Source organism: Macaca fascicularis, chromosome 1 (assembly GCF_037993035.2).
Source record: "Macaca fascicularis isolate 582-1 chromosome 1, T2T-MFA8v1.1".
In the NCBI taxonomy this organism is placed as follows: Eukaryota; Metazoa; Chordata; class Mammalia; order Primates; family Cercopithecidae; genus Macaca; species Macaca fascicularis.
The window spans coordinates 215819370-215836452 of NC_088375.1; the positions used below are offsets into that span (position 1 = coordinate 215819370).

At 53.5% G+C, this 17083-nt stretch overlaps 2 protein-coding genes across 3 annotated transcripts; one reads left to right on the forward strand and one right to left on the reverse strand.

Moving 5' to 3' along the window:
- Positions 1-633: 633 nt before the first annotated feature.
- LOC102144489 (aflatoxin B1 aldehyde reductase member 4) lies at positions 634-7994 on the forward strand. Its single transcript, XM_005544595.4, has 7 exons — positions 634-906; positions 4196-4383; positions 4576-4680; positions 5466-5562; positions 5774-5873; positions 6445-6574; positions 7665-7994. The coding sequence occupies exons 1-7, from the start codon at positions 693-695 to the stop codon at positions 7824-7826; spliced, it is 996 nt and encodes a 331-aa protein (XP_005544652.3). The 5' UTR covers positions 634-692; the 3' UTR covers positions 7827-7994.
- A 49-nt stretch (positions 7995-8043) lies between these two features.
- MRTO4 (MRT4 homolog, ribosome maturation factor) lies at positions 8044-17060 on the reverse strand. Of its 2 annotated transcripts, XM_005544597.5 has the most exons (8): positions 16752-17060; positions 13826-13884; positions 12300-12403; positions 11207-11288; positions 10829-10896; positions 10375-10526; positions 9494-9570; positions 8044-9366 (listed from the first exon to the last, which is right to left on the reverse strand). In XM_005544597.5, the coding sequence occupies exons 1-8, from the start codon at positions 16777-16779 to the stop codon at positions 9217-9219; spliced, it is 720 nt and encodes a 239-aa protein (XP_005544654.2). In that variant the 5' UTR covers positions 16780-17060; the 3' UTR covers positions 8044-9216. The 2 variants fall into 2 exon arrangements, with proteins under 2 accessions (XP_005544654.2, XP_073874590.1); XM_074018489.1 differs by lacking the exon at positions 9494-9570 and having other exon boundaries at positions 9058-9366.
- Between the last annotated feature and the right edge of the window lie 23 nt (positions 17061-17083).

Sequence of the window (17083 nt, forward strand, 5' to 3'; positions counted from 1 at the left end):
GCTGGATTCAAACTCCTGGGCTCAGTCTATTCTCCTGCCTTGATCTCCCAAAGTGTTGAGATTACAGGCCTAAGTCACCACAGTCAGTCCGTTTTTTTATTTTTATTTTTATTTTTTTATTTTTTCCACTTAGGTACAGAATTCAATGCCAACAGTTCTTTTCTTTCAAGACTTTAACCATGTCACTCCACTGGGACTCTGTCGTAAGCCTTATGGCAAGCCTCGTCCTCCTGAACCACAGGGCAGGCAGGTGGAACAGCCCTTAGGTCCACCCCACTCCTAAGCTCCCTCCTGGAGGAGACAGAGACCTGGGACAGCTCCCGGGCGGGCGAGGCCCAGGGTTGGGGGGCGACGGGGCAGGGAGGAGTCCCCGCCCTTGGGGATCGTCGCCACCCTTGGAACCCCTCACTCTTGCGGACGTTGAGGAGTGTTAAAATGGCCAAGACGTGAGTCACCGGTAGGAAGCCACAGCCATTTCGCCTCTTGCTTGGTGCAAGTGCAGACGGTCCTCGTGGTCAAGCGCGGAGTCCAGCCTGTGGGCGGTGTTGGGCACCTTCCGCCGCGCCCTCAACCCCACCCCGCGGTGGGGGGGGCCCGAGCCAGTCCCTAAAGCCACGCGGCCGCCAGCTCCGGGGCTGGTCCGACCGCTGCGCGCTGCGCCCGGGCTGTCGCAGTATCCCGTTGCCGCCGTCATGTCCCGGCAGCTATCGCGGGCCCGGCCCGCCACGGTGCTGGGCGCCATGGAGATGGGGCGTCGCATGGACGCGCCCACCAGCGCCGCAGTCACGCGCGCCTTCCTGGAGCGCGGCCACACCGAGATAGACACGGCCTTCCTGTACACCGACGGCCAGTCCGAGACCATCCTGGGCGGCCTGGGGCTCGGGCTGGGGAACAGCGACTGCAGAGGTAACAGTGGCCCCTGATTCTCCTTCTACACTGTGCAGAGCTGAGCCTGTCCACAGCCGTGCACCGCCCAGCTCTCCCTGGCCCCAGGCAGCACCCACGGCTTTGTTCCCCACCCCCCAACCCCCGTCCACCTCTCAGCCTTGGGAACCCCAGGCTCCTCAGGCACATCTAGCTCTGGACAACTGGACAGTACTTTGTCTGGACTCCTTTTCTCTCGTCTTCTCTTCCGGGAGGTAGCCACCACCCTCACTGACGCCTGGATGACTTGGTCTTGCCTGCACTGACTTGATTAGCCCCTCTCTGGAGCACGAAAAACACTGGAATCTGGCATTGTGCAACTGCTGTCCCCACCTGTGCCCTGCAGGTGCCCTTGAGGGGCCTGATCTGCAGAAATTCTGTGCTTACCGCCTGGCACTCCCTGGCACGGTCTGAAATCAGAGTTTAGACCCAGCACACTATCTGCTTGCTCCTACGCTCACGCCAGCCTGCTCAGGGACCTGGACTTTGCTCTGAGTACCTTGTACTCACAATGGTACCTCACCAGGGTGGCAACGCCCGCGAACCTTGGCAGCTCCCTTAGCGGGATGGGGAATTGGGTGTGGTACAGGGTCTCACTGCCCTCTCTGTGGGAGGCTCTGTCTGAGGCTATTGGAGAGAAATGGACACTAACTCACTCCAGGAAGTTCGAATTCTAGAGATGGCTGGGGAGCAGAGTGAGCCCTTTTTGGGAGGGACCCCGTGAAGAAAGAACGGATAGGAGTTTGCCACGAGGAGTAAGAGGGGCAAGGGCGTCAGGGCAGTGGGCATGGGTGTGGAAAGGCAAATGTGATTTGGCAACGCTGTGGTTGGGGAGGAGGCAGGTGTAGCCCGAGAGGAGGATGTGTGTGAAGGGGCAGGAGGAGCCACCCTCAGTCTGATGCCACGTGCGGTGCTTAGGCCGATGCCTGCAGACACATAGTGAGGGCTGGGAAATGTTAGCTGTTTCTTTGTTCTTTTTTTTTTTTTTTTTTTTTTTTTGAGACGGAGTCTTGCTGTGTCACCCAGGCTGGAGTGCAATGGCCAGATCTCGGCTCACTGCAAGCTCCGCCTCCCGGGTTCACGCCATTCTCCTGCCTCAGCCTCCCGAGTAGCTGGGACTACAGGCACCCGCCACCTCGCCCGGCTAGTTTTTTTTGTATTTTTTAGTAGAGACGGGGTTTCACCGTGTTAGCCAGGATGGTCTCGATCTCCTGACCTCGTGATCCGCCCGTCTCGGCCTCCCAAAGTGCTGGGATTACAGGCTTGAGCCACCGCGCCCAGCCTGTTTCTTTGTTCTTAATATTAGCACTATTTCCTCCTTCCACTCTGAGTGTCTGAGTGGAGTCTTGTCCATTTCTCCTCTGATTCACCAAATGGTACATTCCAAACAAAAGAAGCCTGTGCCCGCATCTCAGTGCCACGCTCTTTCTAGATCACCTGACTGCCACTTGGTGAGAGCTCTGATCTTCTGTTTTTTTTGTTGTTGTTGTTGTTGTTGTTGTTTTGATACAGGGCCTTGCTCTTTTACCCAGGCTGGAGTGCAATAGTGCGATCATGGCTCATTGCGGCTTTGACCTCTCAGGGCTGAAGCCATCCTCCCACCTCCGCCTCCTGAGTAGCTGGGACTAACACAGACCTGTGCCACCACACCTGGCTAATTTTTTGTATTATTCATCGAAACCAGAGTCTCACTTTGTTGCCGAGGCTGGTCTCCAACTCCTGGGCTCGAGTAATCCTCCTGCCCCGGCTTCCCAAAGTGCTGAGATTACAGGTGTGAGCCAACACAGATCTGCAGCCTCTGCCTGGGCCTTATTTCTGACTTTTTTCTTTTCTTTGTTAATCCTTCTTTGTCTTCTGTCTTTGAGTCTAAGGTTGGCTGGTGAAAGTCCTCAGATCTCAGATCTGAAGTGAAGTTCAGTGAGAAGGAGAAGGGTGGAGGTGGCATGGAAAAATTCCAAATGAATAGTTCCTCAAACCTGCTCCCTCCCAGGTCTCAAGGGCTCCAGTGACTGTCCTCCTGCCAGCCTAAGTGACTTTCTAAGTGTGAAAAGTGGGAAGAGGACTCTCCACTCCCCTGTTAGTCCAGCCCACTAGGATCTAGGATTCTTTTTTTAATTTTTCTTTTGAAACAGGGTCTCATTCTGTTGTCCAGGCTGGAGCGCAGTGGCACAATATTTGCTCACTACAGCCTTGACCTCCTAGGCTCATGTGATCCTCTAACTCAGCCTCCCAAGTAGCTGAGATTACAGGCATGTGCCCCCATGCCTGGCCAAATTTTGTATTTTTTGTAGGGACGGGGTTTCACCATTTTGCCCAGGCTGGTCTCAAACTCCTGGGCTCAAGAGATCCACCCTCCTGGGCCTAAGTGTTGGCCTTATGTGGGTGAGCCACTGTGCCTAATCTCCAACTAGAATTTTTTTTAATTTTTTTTTTTACACAGAGTCTGGTTCTGGCACACAGGCTGGAGTGTAGTGGCAAGATCTTGGCTCACTGCAACCTCTGCCTCCTGGGTTCACTCGATTCTTGTGCCTCAATCTCCCGAATAGCTGGGATGACAAGTTTGAGCCACTGAACCCGGCCTCCAACTAGGATTCTTAATAGGGGGCAGGGAGAAGAGTGTTAAGCTTACTTTTTTTTTTTTTTTTGACAGTCTTGCTCTGTTGCCCAGGCTTTACTGCAATGGCGTGATCTAGGCTCACTGCAACCTCTACCTCCCAGATTCATGCAATTCTTTCTTTCTTTTTCTTTTTTTATTTTTTTGAGACAGACTCTCACTTTGTTGCCCAAGCTGGAGTGCAGTGGTACGATCTCAGCTCACTGCAAGCTCCGCCTCCCAGGTTCATGCCATTCTCCTGCCTCAGCCTCTCGAGTAACTGGGACTACAGGTGCCCACCACCATGCCCAGCTAATTTTTTGTATTTTTAGTAGAGACAGGGTTTCACCGTGTTAGCTAGGATGGTCTTGAACTCCTGACTTTGTGATCCGCCTGCTTCAGCCTCCCAAAGTGCTGGAATTACAGGCGTTAGCCACCACACCCGGCCGGTTCATGAAATTCTTGTGCCTAGCCTCCCTAGCAGGGATTACAGGCGTGCACAACCACCCCCAGCTAATTTCTGTATTTTTAGTAGTGATGGGGTTTCACCGTGTTGGCCAGTATGGTCTCAAATTCCTGACCTCAGGTGATTTACCCGCCTCGGTCTCCCAGTGTGCTGGGATTATAGGCGTGAGCCACCACGTCCAGCCCTAAATTTTCATTTCTCTCTCCTCTCAGTGAAAATTGCTACCAAGGCCAATCCATGGATGGGGAACTCCCTGAAGCCTGACAGTCTCCGGTTCCAGCTGGAGACGTCACTGAAGCGGCTGCAGTGTCCCCGAGTGGACCTCTTCTACCTACATGGACCTGACCACAGCACGCCGGTGGAAGAGACACTGCGCGCCTGCCACCAGCTGCACCAGGAGGTGAGGGGACCCCTGAGCTCTGGGAGGTGGTGTGCTGCTGCTCTCCTTATCCCGTTCCTACTCATGACAGCAGAGGTACCAGGGCAGTCCCAGGGTGGAGCAGGGAACAGCCCCACTACCAAGGGCCCCACCCTGGCCTCCCCTTCCTGGTCTGGGCTGCACTGCGTTCTGACTGGAGCCTCACCCATGCAGGGCAAGTTCGTGGAGCTTGGCCTCTCCAACTATGCCGCCTGGGAAGTGGCCGAGATCTGTACCCTCTGCAAGAGCAATGGCTGGATCGTGCCCACTGTGTACCAGGTGAGGGCCGGGGCTGCAGAGGCCAAGGTCTCCAGAACTCCTGCTCATCCTGGGCTGTCTTTGCTGCCCTGACTGCCCCCTGTGCCCTCTGCATAGCAGCCACTCCCCTGCTGAAAGCCTGCAGATGGCTCCCAGGTACCCTCAGGATGCCATTCAAGCTCCTCAGGCTGGCCACTGGGCATCTGCTTCCTTCCTGCCAGCCTGTGCACCTTGGACCCTTCCTTCCCCACCTGGCCCTGCATTCAGCCTGGAACATGCCCTTCCCCGCCACTGTCCCTTCCATGCCACTGCCCCTTCCCTAGGAGAACGGTTCAGATCTCATATACGTCTCATCCTCTGGAAGCCTTTCTAGATGGGCCCAGAAGACCCTGAGACCTCAGGTCGTTGTTTACCTCCTCATGATTCATTGCACAAATATTTGTACACCTGCTTGGTGCCAGGCACTGGTCACGGAACTTTCTCGTCTATTAAGATTACCTCATTACTCGATTGTAACTATTTATACTTGACCTTATTATAAAACCTTGAGGGAAGGGACCCTGTCCTTTTGGCTTAAGAATCTAAATCTGACAACCAGCCTGTAGTTGGTGCTCATGAAAGTTGGCTCAATGAATGAATTTTCCTCGGGCATAAGCCCCTTTCACCAGCACCATAAGAGTAAGTAAATGCCCAGATGGTTAAAGTCCTAGAATTGATAAGGTCTGAAATAAGGGCTCTATAAGGGTAAATTTGAGGTCCCTTCTTTTGACACATCCACTCTCTCTCCGGGGTCCCTCTCCCTGCAGGGCATGTACAGCGCCACCACCCGGCAAGTGGAAACAGAGCTCTTCCCCTGCCTCAGGCACTTTGGACTGAGGTTCTATGCCTACAACCCTCTGGCTGGTACGTGGAGCATTCCTGACCCTGACTCAGCCTATTCCCGACCCACAGATGCCCAGCCCAGGACCTGGGAAGCAGGGAGGGTTTGACAAGGGGCTGGGCTGCGTCCTTCAGCCCTCCTGGGTCCCCGCCCCTCCCCTAGACCAGAGCCCTGAGGGATGTGGCAGCTTCTGGGGCACTCTAGGTCCTTGGGCTGATCGCTGCCTTCCCGCAGGGGGCCTGCTGACTGGCAAGTACAAGTATGAAGACAAGGACGGGAAACAGCCCGTGGGCCGCTTCTTTGGGCATCAGTGGGCAGAGATCTACAGGAATCGGTGAGCTGGGGGTGCTTGGTGTGGATGGCTGGGGTGGGGTCGGCTTTATGTGGAATGAAGTCCTGGCTGCTCCTGGGGTAAGGCCTTTCCTCGCTGCTGCACCTACTCCCCTGCATCCCTTCAGGAATTTCCAAACCCTACGGGGGTTTTCTTGTTGTCTGGGGACCTCCAGTAGAAAATGAGGCTCCCTGGACCTCAGGGTCTTGAAGTTGTAGCTCTTTCCTGAGCACTCACCTGCTAGGAAGGAAAGAAGGCGCCCTGGAGGGAGGTCCAGGAGGCCTCGGGCTGAGTCCTGCCCCGTCTCAGCGGCCTTTGTGTCCCTAGGGGAAAATAAGAGCAGGGTGATGAGTTCTCAGGAATAAAGATTGGTTGAGGTCTCTGTTGAGAGGGCCGGCATCTTGGGTGGTTCTGATGCCCAGCAAAGTGGGAGACCTATGACCAGAAAGGACACCCTCCCCTCAGGGCTGCAGGGTGTGGGGTGGGCCAGTGGCCCTGGATGACCCTTTTTGGTTGTGGCTCCCAGTATGACCCCCATGGTACTGACCCCTGTGCCACCGTCCCCCCTTTCCAGCTTCTGGAAGGAGAACCACTTCGAGGGGATTGCCCTGGTAGAGAAGGCCTTGCAGGCTGCATATGGCGCCGGCACCCCCAGCACGACCTCAGCCGCCCTCCGGTGGATGTACCACCACTCACAGCTGCAGGTAACCAGCGACCCTGGGCCCTCAGCTCCTTCCCTTCCAGGGGGACCAGCATTTAGGTGAAGCCCAAAGCATTTGTTTTCTCGATTCCTCTGAAATTTCATTCTTCTAAGTCTCATAAAACTCTTCCCACTGTTTTTTTTTTTTTTTTTTTGATACAGAGTCTCGCTCTGTTACCCTAGCTGGAGTGCAGTGGCATGATCTCAGGTCACTGCAACTTCTGCCTCCCAGACTCAAGCAATTCTCCTCCCCCAGCCTCCTGAGTAGCTGGGATTACAGGCGTGCACCACCGTGCCCAGCTAATTGTTTGTATTTATAGTAGAGACTGAGTTTCGTCAAGCTGCCTAGTCTGGTCTCGAACTCCTGAGCTCAGACAATTCACCCTCCTCAGCCTCTGAAAGTGCTGGGATGACAGGCGTGAGCCACTGTGCTCCGCCTTCCCATCGGTCTCTGATGGTATCTGAGTACCAGGCTTTGTAATGAGGGCTTTGCTGCAGGGATTTCATTATTCCTTTGGCTTTATGAAATGACTGTCCCAGTGTTATTGATGAGGAAACTGAGTTTCACCCAGCTATGAAAGGGGAATACATTTTAACACAGGTTTAACTGTAAAGCCCACTAATCTCATCCTTTTGGTGGGAGCTGGAATTTCCCTCTCAGTGCCTCATGTCTTCCTCTTTCAAATTTTTCTCCAACTCCAGCCTTAGATGTTGCAATAGTGTCTGGCACATATATAGTAGGTGCTCAATAAATAGGAGCTAAGTGCTCTACATTACTTTTTCATACACATAATTATGTTGAAAATAGAGGATTGAGTGTCAGAGAGGTTTTAATAACTTAGTCACCTTTACACGGCTGCTGGGGGGCAGAACTGGGCTGTGAATGTAGGTGTGTCTGGAAGCGTCATGTGGTAGTAGGGGAAATAATACAGGTTTTGAGTGACATGGGTACAGCTATCCAAGGCACCTTAAGTTCTTTCTGGACATATGGGATATAAAAGAGCCCAAATCTCGGTAGGGTCGTGACTGGGAGGGTTGTGAGTGAAGTCGCTGTGTAGCAGAAGAAGGTTGAAGTCTGGCTGTCTCCCTTTCAGGGTGCCCACGGGGACGCGGTCATCCTGGGCATGTCCAGCCTGGAGCAGCTGGAGCAGAACTTGGCAGCGGCAGAGGAAGGGCCCCTGGAGCCAGCTGTCGTGGATGCCTTTAATCAAGCCTGGCATTTGTTTGCCCCCGAATGTCCCAACTACTTCATCTAGGCCCATCGTGGCTCAGGCTGCCCAAGGCTCTTCTGTCACCTCTTTTGCTCTCTCATGCTTTTTGTAATTTAGAACTGCCTCAGTAAATTCTTAGGGACGGAAGTATTTGGACAAAAACTTAACAGTAGAGTCACCACCAAACGAAGAATAAAGCCTCCCAGGATGCTGCGTGTTAGTCTGTTTCCGTTGCTATAAAAGAATACCTGAGACTGGGTCATTTACAAAGAAAAGAGGTTTCTTTGGCTCACGGTTCTGCAGTCTGTACAAGAAGGTGTGGTGCCAGCATCTGCTCTTGGGGAGGGCCTCAGGAAGCTTACAGTCATGGCAGAGGGGAAGCGTAGCCAGCATGTCACATGGCAAGAGAGTGAGCAAGAGACAGACGGGAGAAAATTCACACACTGATGGGGGGAATGTGAAATGGTACAACCACTTTGGAAAATAGTTTGGCAACTTCTCAAAGGATTAAACATAAAATTACCATAGGATTCAGCAGTTCCACTTGTGGGTATATAGCCAAGAGAAGTGAAAACGTATCTCCCCACAAAAAACTTGGGAATGAGTTTTCACAGTGTCATTACTCATAATAGCTGATAATTAAAAACAACCCAAATGTCCATCAATGAATGAATGCATAAAGAAAATGTGGCATATTCATACAACAGACTATTATTCGGCCATTTAAAAAAAAAAAAAAAAAAAAAAAAAAGAGTGGCTCACACCTTTAATCTCAGCACTTTGAGAGGCCAAGGCAGGAGGACTGATTGAAGACAGGAGTTCCAGACCAGTCTGGGCAACAGTAGTAGAGACAGGGTTTCACTGTGTTTCACTGTGTCAGGATGGTCTTTATCTCCTGACCTTATGGTCTGCCCGCCTCGGCCTCCCAAAGTGCTGGGATTACTGGCGTGAGCCACTGCACCTGGCCCAGAGCTTTTTTTTTTTTTTTGAGACGGAATCTCGCTCTGTAGCCCAGGCTGGAGTGCAGTGGCTGGAGTGCAGTGGCCGGATCTCAGCTCACTGCAAGCTCCGCCTCCCGGGTTTAGGCCATTCTCCTGCCTCAGCCTCCAGAGTAGCTGGGACTACAGGTGCCCGCCACCTCGCCTGGCTAGTTTTTTGTATTTTTTAGTAGAGATGGGGTTTCACCGTGTTAGCCAGGATGGTCTCGGTCTCCTGACCTCGTGATCCACCTGTCTCGGCCTCCGAAAGTGCTGGGATTACAGGCTTGAGCCACTGAGCCCGGCCCAGAGTTTTATTCTTTATAGGAGGTCAGTGCCCATCACATTCCCTGTCTACAGACAAATAAACAGCTGCTCTCTTCAGAGGGGCGGCAGCAGTCCTGCATGGTCCAGTGAGACCCAGAAGGTTCCAGGAGGCCTTTAATTTTGAGTCCCTTTCAGTCATCGTCTTCTGAGTCTGACTCTTCTGCGGACTCGGATGCGCTCTCTGGCAAGTCGTCTCCCATCTGCTGGAACCTTCCCGACTGTGAATCCCACATGTATTTGATGGTCACCTTGAATTCAGCCATCTCATACCCAAAAAGCTTCTGCAAGAGACAAAGGGAACAAAGAATCAGGAGGAATGGAGGTATTCAAAGTGCAGGGGGTCGTTTTCAGCAGGCAGAAGCCAGCCAGCGGCCCCTCCTGCAATAGCCCTCAAGGCGCCAGACTCACCAGGATGCGAGCCTGCTCTGGGGTCAGCACATCGCCCTCCTTGCACACCTCAAAGTCGGATAGCAGAGTCACTACACCTGCAGAAGAGGGTGGCTCTCAGTTACCTCTGGCCCAGAGGCCTGCAGAGCCCTCTCTGTCCCTGCCACGTTAGGAGGAATCCAGTCAGCCACCTGCCCTCCCCACAGCTCCATCACACACTGGGCAGTGGCTGTCTCCCTGAGGTCCCTTTGATTCGCCACAGCCTTGACCTCCTGGGTTCAAGTGATCCTCTTGCCTCAGCCTCCCATGTAGCTAGGACCACAGGCACACACCACCATGGCTGTCTAATTTTTTGACTTTTTTTTTTTTTTTTAAACCGGCACCAGGCCCCTGATGTCCCTGTCCCTCAACAGCTGCAAGACTATAAGTTACTGTCTGCTGGAACCCAACTGTGAGGCGTGCACTCTTAGCCCCATTTTCTTTTTTTTTTTGAGACGGAGTCTCGCTGTGTCTCCCAGGCTGGAGTGCAGTGGCGTGATCTCGGCTCACTGCAAGCTCCGCCTCCCGGGTTCATGCCATTCTCCCGCCTCAGCCTCCCAAGTAGCTGAGACTACAGGCGCCCGCCACCACTCCCGGCTAGTTTTTTGTATTTTTAGTAGAGACGGGGTTTCACCATGTTAGCCAGGATAGTCTCGATCTCCTGACCTCGTGATCCACCCGCCTTGGCCTCCCAAAGTGCTGGGATTACAGGCTTGAGCCACCACGCCCGCCCCTTAGCCCCATTTTCACATGAGAAAATGGAGGCTTGTAGAAATAACTTGCTCAGCCAGAAAGGGATGAGCTTGCAGGCTTGTGCTCTTGGACTCTAGGCTGTGAGCTTTTGGCTCCAGGGCTGCCCATACCTCTCTTGAGGGTGGTGGGCAGGCCCAGCTGCCTAAGCTGTGGCTCCATGGAGTGGGGGAACTGCTCCAGGGGCCCCGGGTCCAGGCTCACAGTGAATGCTGCTTTGTTACCAGCGCGGGCGTAGTCCATTTCTGTGTATTTTGTGAACCACCTAAGGGAAAAAGAAGCGGTAGGAGGGGATGCTCCTGGCCACACCACCAGCCCATGAGTCAGGCTCCCCCAAGTGTCCCGTGGCCCTGGGCCTTTACAGACCTTGGCTGCTGGCCAGCAGTCAGCCCACCACACCATGCTGGAGAGGGCAGAGAGGGCTGTGGTCCCAGGTCACTAGCTCAGTGACAGGCTTCCAGGAGCAGTTCCGACTTGATGCCGCATATGGAATGAAGTCCCTGCATCATCCCCTCCCTGAAATCCCCCTCACCCGCCTCTTTCTCTCCGTTCCTCAGCAGTACTTACTCATTCACCTCCTCCTTTGTGCAGTTGGTGAACAGGAGACCCACTTCACCCCTCAACCTTTTGCTGACCTACAAATCAAGAGTGAGGCCAGCTTGGTCACATTAGAGCAGTGGTTCTCTACTAGGCACGTTTTTGCTCACCAGGGGACATTTGGCAACGTTTAAAGATGTTTCTGGTGGTCACAGCAGGAAGGAGTGGGAGGCAGGAAGGGTGCTATTCCCTGGGTCCGGAGGTGAAGGGAGAACCCGGAGCTTTAAGCCAGGCCCTGCTCTCCCTGAGCCACGGGCCAGCCGACGGCTAGGGGAGGCTATCACGTGGGAGTAGTGGGAGAGAAGGCGGCTCTGCTTCAGCCCCACCCCGTGAAAACCAGAGATTTACCTGGTGCAGGTTGTCTTTGTACTCATCAGATGGGCTTCGACCCAAGGCCACCATCATTACCTTGTTTTTGCCAAAGAACATCCTACCAAGCAAGAGAAAGAGCGTTCTGTGAAGGAAGTGCCCTGCCCTCCCCGCCCCTTAGCAACATGCAAAGCAGCTCTGGTCCCCAGTGAGCTCAGGCCCAGGCTGAGCCAGTGGCACTCACTTCTCCATGCTGCCTGGCCACACTGTCCCCACTTCGGGGTCCTTTTCATTATGTTCCCACCCACAGACCCCTGACATGGCAACACTTTGTCTCCCAGCCCATCACGAGCATCATGTACGGGTTCTCCATCTGGATGTATGCAGGAGGCACGTTAACAGCCTGAACCAGAGCTGGGGCGGCAGGAGACCAACACCAGAGCCACCTGCTCCAGGACAGAAACTGCCCATGTGGCTCCTGCATCCTGCTCCCAGGTGACTGTCTGTGTCCCAGTGCCCATGCTGACATTCTAAAACTGGTGTGATGCTCCTAAATGGCCCAAAGTCCAGGGTTAAAGGGCCACTTCTCTGGAAAGGACCACCTCTCAAACACCTCAATTGCCAAGTCCTGCCCCCAGGAGCTCAGTGCAACATCTGCTTTTTTTCTTTTTGAGATGGAGTTTCACTCTGTCACTCAGGCTGGAGTGCAATGTGCGATCTCAGCTCACTTGAACCTCATGAGTTCAAGCAATTCTTCTGCCTCATCCTCCCGAGTAGCTGGGATTATATTATAGATGCCCGCCACTATGCCCGGCTAATTTTTGTATTTTCAGTAGATAAGGGGTTTTGCCATGTTGGCCAGGCTGGTCTCAAACTCCTACCTCAGGTGACCTGCCTGCCTCACCCTCCCGAAGTGCTAGGATTACAGGTGTGAGCCACCGCACCCGGCCCAAGACCAGCTGTAACAGTGAAAAGGAAGTGCTCTTCAGTGGCAGGTAGCACTTTGTCATTATTAAGGTGTCAGTGGCATGACCCAGGCACCTAAAGGGTCAGAAATTGCTCCTATACTTTGACTGAGAGCAGCCTGGCCGGGTCCCCACTCAGAAGGGCCTTCTTCCCCCTGCCCGCTCACCGGCTGTGCTTCCAGGCGTTCCGGATGTCCTTCAGCTTGCTGTTCCTCATGTTGGCCACAGAGAAGATGAAAAGGTACTTGTAGGTGTCCACACATTTCCGAAGCTGTGGGACAATTCACCAGGCTCTGAGTTCAAGCAGCAGCATACAATGGGCACTACTCTGGCCTCAGATGAGAATGAATCTGCTCTGGGCCCCTGACAACTATGGAAACTGGAAGAACTGGAGGCCTCTAATTGGGTTGTCTCCTACCTCTATTACTGAAATTAGGATCCCTAACTACAGGGGAGGCTGAGCCATGGATCTATACCCCACGGCCTTTTCCAGGTTTCTCACTTATCTATGACCAACAGTGGAACTGACCATCAACGGTTAACCTAGAAACATTCACCCACACTACGAAGGGTCCTGCTACGTGGAAGCATATGGAGCCTCACTGTTATAAGGGGAGGCAGCTGATCGGCACTGCTCTGCACGTGGTGCTGGCCAAAGCCACCAGGAGGCAGCCTCCAGGAGTGGAGTCATTGTGCAGAAGGAGACTGTTTCATCCAGCCTGCAGCCCAGGTTGGCAAGTCAGAAGCTGTACAGACAGTGGGTTGGTGCAGTCACCTACACCTGGTAAATCTCCCAGCTTTTTTTTTTTTTTTTTTTCTGGAGACGGAGTCTCGCTCTGTCGCCCAGGGTGGAGTGCAGTGGCCGGATCTCGGCTCACTGCAAGCTCCGTCTCCCGGGTTCACGCCATTCTCCTGCCTCAGCCTTCCTGAGTAGCTGGGACTACAGGCGCCCGCCACCTCGCCCGGCTAGTTTTTTGTATTTTTTAGTAGAGACGGGGTTTCACTGTGTTAGCCAGGATGGTCTCGATCTCCTGACCTCGTGATCCGCCCGTCTCGGCCTCCCAAAGTGCTGGGATTACAGGCTTGAGCCACCGCGCCCGGCCAGTTCCCAGCTTTTTTTTTTTAAAGACAGGGTCTCACTCTGTTGCCCAGGCTGCATACTGCCATGTCCAGCTAGCTTTTTTTTTTTTTTTCTTCTTTTCTTTTTGTAGAGATGAGGTTTTGTCATGTTGTCCAGGCTGCTCTTGAACTCTCAAACTCAAGCTATCTGACCACTTGGGCTCCCAGATTACTGTAATCCCACGCTGGGATTACAGGCGTGGCCCACCGTTCCTGGCCTCCTCCTGTTTTTTGTCATTGGGCAGGCTAACAAACCTCTATAAGCTTCAGTGACCCCAAATGCAAAACAGCAACATCATCACCTAGTACCCACATCTCAGCGATGTTATGAGGATGGAGTAGAATGACACATAAGAAACACTTAGTGCAGGACAGGGCACAGAGTATGAGCTAGTCAAAGCTGGAAATCATCACTATGGAAGTTTTTGCTGGTGCTGCTGCTGGAGGAAAAAGGGCTGGATTAGCAGCTTGGAGATTTTTTTTTTTTCCAATAGTATGCTCCCCTGGCCAACAGTCCTATACCTACCTTGATAAAACAAACAATTGCAAGCTCTAGAAAAAGAAAACTTCTTACCTCTTCTATCAGGTTTTGTTTCAATTCCAAGCCTTTCTTGGCAGTTTTGGTTAAGGAGACTAATAAAAACAAAAAGGAGAGAGATGATGAGGGACCAATCTAGATGCATTGGACACTTATTTTTTTCTCCCCTTTGGCAGAGAGCTCAGTGGGATGCAGCCATTCTGAAAAAAGGCAGCAAGGCCTTCGTGGCCATCATTTCTGGCACACAAAGCCATTTCCAGGGCCCATGGAATGCCTACTCATTAGCATCCTGGCCCTGAAGATCTCTGGATATAACTCCTGCTATTTAGACAAACTAAGCCTTTCTTAGCCCCTAAGGCTCACCCAGAAAACTTGACTGCGGTGTGGGGGTGGAGACTGTTCCTGCTGCTGGGAGTGCTCTCAGTGGCAGACCTCACCTGCTGGCTGAGGCAGGCCCCTATTTATTTCTTTTTTGAGATGGGATCTCACTCTGTCACCCAGGCTGGCATGCAGTGGCACGATCTTGGCGCACTGCAACCTTGAGCTCCTGGGCTCAGGCAATCCTCCCACAGGATGACAGGTACACCCCACCATGGCCTGCTAATTTTGGCTGGGACCATAGAAATGCACCACCATGCCCAGGTGAGTTTTGTATTTTTGCAGAGATGGGTTTTGCCATGTTGCCCAGGTTGGTCTTGAACTCCTGGGCTCAAGAGATCTGCCTACCTCAGCCTCCGAAAGTGTTGGAATCATAGGTGTGAGCCACCACACCCGGCCCCTTGCTGCTCTTGACCATGATGCAGAGGCCACTCTAGCTGGCCTATGCTGTGCAACCATGAGACTGGGGACTGAATCTCCTGTTATGTATCTGCACTCCAGTTTTGCAATCTGGACCCACAGATGCAGCAACACCTCTCTGGGGAGGAATATGTACCTCTACTGTAAAAATGGCTGGGGCCCAATTTGCCCTCTACCCAGAGAGTTTGCATTTGCCAGACCTGACCTGGGCCCCCTCCACAGAATCAAATCGTTCCACAAACACTTAACAGAACTCCAACTGCAAAGCCCCGGGCGCCTTCACAAAGGGACCCGGGCCTCTCTTCTTTAACCTGCCCGGCACTCAGCCCCTCTTAACAAGGTACCACACAGACAAAGACACTGACATCAGTCAATGGTAAGTGGAGTAGAGGGGGGCAAACGAAATATAGCGGGCCACTTCCCATCATTTCCACTGTTACACCTTTGGCTCAAGTCAGCATCACCCTCTCTTGGATTAATGCTGGTCTCACTGCTTCCATCCCTGCCCTCTGCCCTGTCTTCCCCAACTATTCTCACCAAGGCAACCAGAGTGACCCTTTATAAGCAAAGGTAAATCACATGAGTCCTCTGCTACCCATTTCACCTGGGCAGGAAAGCCAATGCCTTACTAAGGCCCAGGAAGCCCTGCCCTCTCTGCCTAACCCCTCCCCCAACTGTATTTGGCTCCTTCTGCTCCAGCCCCACTGGCCTCTTGTCCCAAACATGTCAAACCTGCTCCCACTTCAGAGCCTTTTCAGTTTACGTTCCCTCTACTTGCAACAGCACTCTTCCAGATAATTCCACAGGTGCACAATTCCACAGGTTGCTCGCTTCCTTTAATTTTGTTCGTCGCCTCATCAGTGAGACCTTTCCTGACCACATTATACAAAATATTGCCGTCTCTTCACCCCACTTTTACTCAATCTGATTTTTAGCATTTTGTGGAATGTGTTCCCCCTGAAACGTTAGGCTCGATAAGAAACAGGCCTTCTTTGTAACTGCTGTATCCTCCAACGCCTAGAAAGTGCCAGACCCCTGAATATTTTTGAGTATGCCAGGGAGTCGGGTTAAAAGAGATACCACCACAGCAAAGGTGGTCAAAAATGGTCTCTTAAGTGAGCCACTACGCTCAAGTCGGGCGTAGTTCCAGACCGCTTTGGCAACACACTGAAAGTCATCTCTATAAAACAACAACAACAACAACAACAACAACAACAACAACAACAAAACCTAGCTGGGTGTAGTGGCGTGCACCTGTAGTCTCAGCTACTCGGGAGGCTGAGGTGGGAGGATCGCTTAAGCCAAGGAGGTCAAGGCTGCAGTAACTTATTTTTGAGACGGAGTCTCGCTCTGTCGCGCCCAGGATGGAGTGCAGTGGCGCGATCTCGGCTCATTGCAACCTCTGCTTCCCGGGTTCAAGCGATTCTCCCACCTCAGTCTCCCAAGTAGCTGGCATTACAGGCACCCGCCACCACGCCCATCTAATTTTTAGTATTTTTAGTAGAGACGGGGTTTCACCATATTGGCCAGGCTGGTCTAGAACTCCCGACCTCAGATGATCCACCCACGTTGGCCTCCCAAAGTGCTGGGATTACAGGCGTGAGCCACCACACCCGGCCTGTGGCGCCACTGCACTCCAGCCTGGGCAACAGAGCGAGACCCTGACTCAGAAGAGTCCTATTAACTGACAACTAAGAAGGAGCAAGCCATACGAAGAGGTAAGCATGCCAGACAGAAACAACCGCAGACACACAACGCCAGACACGGGAAAAAGCCTGTGCTGAAAGAAGGGAACGGGGAAAGGCAGCCAGGGTGGCGGGAGCGCAGGAAGATGAGAAAGGGCCGAGGTTGGGAAAAGTGGGCCGAAATGGCACCAGGCACAGCCGGGGGCGGTGTTCAGGAGCTGCCTCCCGGCCCAGTAGGCCTTGTAAGAGCACTTGAAACTAGGCAAGAGTCTCCGCTCCCCGGACCCGACCAGGCGTCAGCCCCCTCTGGCGGTTTTACAGCCTCGAAGCCCCCATTCCAGCTAGCAGCGAGGCAGCGGAACACCTCGAGGATGTCCTGGCGTTCTATTCTGCGCCCCCGCCGCCCCGAAGCTCTCACCGCAGGCTGGGCAGCCAACCCACGGAGGTCCCCCCAGGGGCCCAATGCCCCCTTTGCCCACCTTTCTTGTCGCGCTTGGATTTGGGCATCGCGCTGAATCCACGTGCGGCGGAAGACGGTGCACCCCGTTAGGACCCCGGCGGCGCGGGGGCCTCTGGGACGCCTCTCGGGGGCTGCCCCTCGCGTGTGCCTGACCCAGTGTGCACTGCAGCCTGCCTTTTTCTGCCGAGCCACCACCTGCGCTTTCTCCCGCGCCTGTAAGGCTACTTCCCGCGTGCCGAGGAAATCCCCGAATCCCAAGCGGCCCACCGAGGGCCTCGCACACGGTCCCAACTCTGTGGTCCCGCGGAGGCGGAGCCCGCGGCCCGGTGCATGCCGGGACGGCGGTGGGCG